Here is a 5881-nt window from a genome sequence, read left to right as displayed (position 1 = left end):
TATGTTCGATTAAATTAAAATCCCAGCATCTTATGATTTTAAGTCAACAAATCTAAAAAATTATAATATAAAAAAATATACATTTAAATTCGATATTCGATTAGTTTTGATATATCGAACTACAAAATCAAAATCAATCGACTTATTTATTTAAAAAAAATAGAATATCAAACCAGAATTTTAATTTAGTATTCGGTACGATTCGAAAATTCAATTTGACCAATTTTCGATCGATTTACTGAATTTTGAATATTTCTAAATAAAATTATTGAAAAAAAAAACACAGTTGGAATATGAACATATACACCGAACAAGGTTTTGTTTGGTAAGAACTCAAAAGGTGAAAAAGAGGGAGACATCGACCTCGTGAATCTCACCCCTTCCACTATCAACAACGTGGCAGTGGCGGAGCGCTTCAGCTCAATCCACCGCCAATAGATGCAACCACATCACACCACATCCCTACGTACGCACACACATGATTACTGACTCCAACCCTTCCTTCCATCTATGCTGTGGGAGAAGTATTATAATAATCCAGGGGCAGCAGCATCTCTGTGTATATATTCTATACTGGAGAAAGCAGATTCCGCTTCCTCTATCCATAACGCTTGTCATCGTGCTGATATTTTTAGTTTGGAAAAGAGGATAGAGAGAGGATCAACAAGATTCTAGAGAGACAGAGAGAGAGAATGTCGTCTTGGGTGGTGGAGTATGCTGCGCAAGAAAGTAACAAAACCAACAACAGCAGCCATGAAGATGGCGATGAATGCTTCGATTTGCTCCGAGCGGGTTGTGACCTAACGGGTTCCAGCCTTTCGCTCCCGGTTGATGCTTTTCTCGGAGCCGCCGTCTCCCTCAAAGATAAGGTCTGTGTGCGGGGAGAGTCACTTAGTCTACAAGTTATTGTCTGCGTGTAGCTTTCTGTTTTAGTGTTTTTGTCTGGAGATATATATTATTTTGCTAATTTTTTGAGAAAAACATATGCAAAAATTGACGGGTGAAGTGTTTAATTGTGAATGGGTGTGATCGTGGTTTTGGGTGGAGGGAGTTTTGGGTTGTTTACTGACTTTAGTCCGTAGTTTTTGTTTTCTGGGTTGATGTTTGATGGGTCTGAAATGGCGACTGATGCTTAGGTGGTGGAAGTGACGTGGGGAAGACGAGGAAATAAAGGGAGCTTGGACCCGACGGTTTATACGGGTCTGATGGGGACAGCTTTCACGTGCTTGCGGTCTTATGAGGTCACCGGCAACCACCGCGACTTGCAGTTGTGCGCTGAAATCGTTGACGCCTGCGCCGCTGCTGCTCATACCAACAGGTCGGACTCAAATTCTCTTTGTTAATATTGAATTTCTATTAATATATCTCCTTTTCCTTTGATAATTAGTACTATTGTAGATCCTGTTGTTTTGGATTTTTATAGTGGCCGGGTTGGGCTGGGGGTATTGATGTTGGATACAGTTGATTGTAGATTCAAGTTTGGTTGAATTATTTACTGGGTTTGATGGTTTTAATGTGTTCGACTAAAGTAGAAACAATCTCGAGCTTAAATAGTTTGATGTTCTTGGATTACTCGTTGTAACTAACCGAGCTGAGATTTAAATTCTATTGAACAAAAAATAATGTTCAAACTTGATGATTAAGTTTACCAAATCCAGCTCAAGTGAGCTTTTAATGCTCGATTCTGAAGTTGAGCATTGAATGGTTTGATTAGTTTTTCGTTTTTATTTGTAATGGCAACTCGCTGAAGTGAGCGTTGTTAGCTTGCTTTTTATTGCTTTGTGTATGACCAGGATATTTGTGCATTCATTGACGTGCTGGAATTATTCGAGCATTACCAGTATCGGTGGAGAGCATGTTAGAACTTTACCATTTAGTAATTAGTGCATCATGCCCTTGTGCCGTAGTTCATCTTGACCAGTTAAGCATCACAAGGGAATAGACTATTGAAATTGTTTCAGCACATAAAGTTTTAATGTATTGAAGTTGAATGACCATTATTGTTGGAGAGTATGTTAGAGCTTTACCAGTTAGTAATTAGTGGATCATAGGCTTGGGCCATAGTTCATCTTGACCTAAGCATCACAAGGAAATAAAATATTGAAATTAATTTATAAGAATCGAACACTTGCATATTCAGAGAATGCTGATATAAAAGTTGGTAAGAAAAATGATGTTATCATTTGAATCCTCGGGGCTTCTGCTTAGTTGCTTAATTGTCTTGGTCCTGTCATTCTTGTGCTGCTTGCATATCTAAAACTTGATCTGGTCATATAATTCTGTAGTTTTATGATGAGGGCTAATTTTGTCCTGGGCAGTTACTGGACGTTTTAGTACTTCCTTTCCTCTCCTATTTTAATGTTTATAAATAATACAAAGATAGAGTCTTGCTTGTCGTCGTTAACGAAGATGTTTGAAAAATTCATTATGAGGAAGGACGACAAAGAGAGAAATATGCTTGCTATTCAAACAAATACATTTGAAAAAATCATCAAGAGAGGGACAGAAGTAAACAAGTTTATGTGGCCCATTAGTTGGTGTCTGGTTAAATCCTGGTTTTCACGATGTCTGCTTGAATGCTAGTTTTCAAGAACTCAATTGCTAATATTTCATGGCAAGCTTTTACATGACATTACAAAATGGTTGAGAAAATTGTTTTACAATTATCTTTTGGAAATATCTTTGTTGGGGGCCCTGTTGTATGGTTCTGTTTGGTCCCGTATGTGTGAAGGTTTTTCAGATACTGGCATAATTTCCTTACATCAGGTTCTTCACTGCTTTTGCATATTTTTCAGGCATGTCACTTTTCTTTGCGGCAGAGGAGGGGTTTATGCGCTTGGCGCCATTACTGCAAATTACTGTGGGGACCAAAAGAAGCGTGACTTCTTTGTGGACCGTTTTCTGGAGGTATAAACATATTACTTATTGGTTTTGCCGGAAGTTGGTGCAGTGAAAGTCTTTCAATTGTATCAGATGGTGGTCCATATCTGTGGTCTTTGTGGTACTTGGGGTGATGTATTAATTTTAGAAGTAGAAATATCATATTGGCTCCATTAATCCTGGGACCATATTGTGTCAAATTTGTGGTCCTATATCTACCATCAGGGTTCAGACACAGATATGAATGAAGTATCTTTTGAGGATGCAGTTGGTTTAAGATCTGTACTTAATTGTATTCGAATGTGATGGGGATTAAGATACTACATATTTCTTGAATCTTTAATATAGGAAGGAAAAACTTGACATGACTAATCGCAGGGGGTGTACGTGTAATTTCAATTTTTGCTTAACAGAAGTTTTACTGTGTTGGAAGTGTGCTAGCGGCTCAGGTTTCTTATCTAGTTGGGTTTTTGGAGCTATGTGCTTTTCTTGCAAGAGAAATTTGTATGTTGTCTTAACCTCTTTCACGCCCGAAACTGTGAATCTTATGACCATATAGTTGTGTATCCTACCGAATGGGAAATGCATGCTGCTAAATGCATAAGAAATTGTTGCAAAACAGTTGCGCATATTTCCTCATGTCAATCTTGCGCATAACTTTTTTCATTTGGTTGTATTCCCTTCAATATCTCTGATATAAATTCTCGTTTTGAGACTAGATATTGTGTGTTCCTTTTAAGTTCCCAAGGGCATCCGAATTTTTTCATATAATAATATAACTATACTTCATCTGTCAGATGGCACAAGAGAGAGCTCTCCCTGCCGGGCCTGAAGAAGGGGGGTTCGGGATGTCATATGATCTTCTCTATGGACGAGCTGGATTTCTGTGGGCCGCTTTGTTAGTAAACAAATACTTAGGAGGTGAAACAATCGCAAATGATCTTCTCATGCCGGTCGTCCAAGCTGTCCTGGCTGGGGGCCGAGCAGGTGCTTCTGATGTCACAGCCTGTCCACTAATGTATAGATGGCATGGAACCAGATACTGGGGTGCTGCTCATGGACTTGCTGGTATTTTACATGTATTACTTCACTTCCCTCTCTCTGGAGATGACATCGAGGATGTCAAGTCGACCTTGAGGTACATGATGAGCAACCGGTTCCCACATAGTGGGAACTATCCAGTGAGTGAAGGAAACCCGAGGGACAGGCTGGTACAGTGGTCTCATGGAGCTAGTGGAATTGCTGTTACGTTGTGCAAAGCATCGGAGGTTAGCCATTTTAATATCGTTAACCTCTGACTATTGTTACCTAAACTAGGTGGAGTTTTCTTCTGTTTGCCAAAGGTTACTGGGAATGCCACCTAAGTTTCCATTGCATGTCTCATGGCTGACTTGGATTTCTTTGCTTTATAGGTACTTCCAAGTGACCGGGAATTTCGTGATGCAGCCATAGAAGCCGGAGAAGTGGTGTGGAAGAGTGGCTTGGTCAAGAAGGTGGGATTGGCTGATGGCACTGCTGGCAACGCCTACGCATTCCTGTCGCTTCTCCGCCTCACTGGAGAGAGCATATACAAAGAAAGAGCAACAGCATTTGCAAGCTACTTGTATCACAGCGCCACAAAGACGATTACCGAAAATGGATCTGTTGGGGCCGAGCATGCCTGCTCTCTTTTCCATGGCCTGGCTGGAGCCGCTTGCCTTTGGTTTGATCTGCACAGACAAGAGGACACCCGATTTCCGGGGTACGAAATCTAGACACGCATGTAGTACGAGGGTTGAAAACAAGCAAATGAAATAAATATGGCTTTGCTAAATATCTTCGTCTTGTACATATATATACACCTGGTTGACTCTCAGTGTCTCCTAGTTTCCTTATCAAGAAAGATTATCAAGGAGAAGAGAAGTACGCATGTCATAGTTTCAACCTGGAGTTGGACAATGTCCAGGGCATGGCGTTTGATAGTGTGGTGGTGGAAACAAGCACACGGCAGAACGTGCTTTGCGTGTTTGTGAATGCTGTATCTGAAATTTCTAACAGTTGACAATGTCGAAAACCGCGAACCGCTCTCTCCTTGTTGATTTAAAAGTATTGACTATTGGAGAAAGAATGGGGTGAAAATATAGGTGGAAATTCACAATTTCAATCTAATACATCTCGTTTTGGATTACGACGAATCCAGCGTTCTTTTTGATGTGGGTTCAGTATGGGTTTGGCTTGGGGTAATACGTGCATTTTATTTGGATTAGTGTGATTATACGTATATTTTTGTGGTGGGAATGAGTTGCTGATGTTTGAGTTTGGTTAAGGAATGAGTTCTTTTATAAGTCAAGGTTTATTTAATATGTTGATATTAAAAAAATTGATTAAAATACTTCGGGTTGAGTTGTTATTGCTCTAGTGTAGGTTGTTTTTTTGTTTTTTTTTTTTTGACTAAATTGCGTTTGGAAGAGTGAAGATGAATTCTTCATCTAGTAACCTGTTAAGATGTATAAGGATAGTTTTGGCTTAAAAAAAATTATTTGACTTGTAGTATGTCAATAGTAATTTAATTTGGGGATTTTTATTCAAAATTTTTTATTAATATTAATAAATTCGATGAAATTTGACTAATGGATGAGATTTGTTTATTTGGTACTCATGAGTTGAATATGAGAAATACTTCGTTGAGTGGGTTAAATTATATTACATTATAGATCTTTTGTAGTTGATGATGTATTTTACGTGGATTGGTGATGAGTCTTAAAAGGAGTCCATGTTTTAATTAATTAAATATATTGTTAATCAAGTTGACAATATTGCACTAGCTACTTCCACATATTTTAATTTTCTTAGCATTTTTTATAAGTCATAAATTTACTAAAACATATTAAGTATGTTTTGGTTTAATTAAATTAAATTTTATTGTACCACGGTTAAAGTTTATATGGATTGGTGATCAATTTTAAATGGATTCAATCAATGATTTAATTATTTAAATTCATTGTTGATTTAGTCCCACTAT

General features: G+C 38.2%; 1 protein-coding gene across 1 annotated transcript; it reads left to right on the top strand.

Moving 5' to 3' along the window:
- Positions 1–469: 469 nt before the first annotated feature.
- On the top strand, positions 470–5054 carry GCL1 (GCR2-like 1). The gene is made up of 5 exons (XM_011101736.3): positions 470–869; positions 1137–1318; positions 2796–2907; positions 3678–4148; positions 4293–5054. The coding sequence occupies exons 1-5, from the start codon at positions 693–695 to the stop codon at positions 4632–4634; spliced, it is 1284 nt and encodes a 427-aa protein (XP_011100038.1). The 5' UTR covers positions 470–692; the 3' UTR covers positions 4635–5054.
- The last annotated feature ends 827 nt before the right edge of the window (positions 5055–5881 follow it).

This window comes from Sesamum indicum, linkage group LG9, assembly GCF_026168435.1.
Source record: "Sesamum indicum cultivar Baizhima isolate 11 linkage group LG9, ASM2616843v1, whole genome shotgun sequence".
NCBI lineage: Eukaryota > Viridiplantae > Streptophyta > Magnoliopsida > Lamiales > Pedaliaceae > Sesamum > Sesamum indicum.
The sequence above is the reverse complement of the archived record's forward strand: the minus strand, read 5'-3'. Positions and strand labels throughout refer to the sequence as shown.

Excerpts from the sequence above, each read along its gene's own strand:
- GCL1 (XM_011101736.3), top strand. The coding sequence starts at position 693 with ATGTCGTCTTGGGTGGTGGAGTATGCTGCGCAAGAAAGTAACAAAACC. Across the intron at positions 870-1,136 it reads CCGTCTCCCTCAAAGATAAG|GTGGTGGAAGTGACGTGGGG; the intron begins GTCTGTGTGCGG and ends ACTGATGCTTAG. Across the intron at positions 2,908-3,677 it reads TTGTGGACCGTTTTCTGGAG|ATGGCACAAGAGAGAGCTCT; the intron begins GTATAAACATAT and ends TTCATCTGTCAG.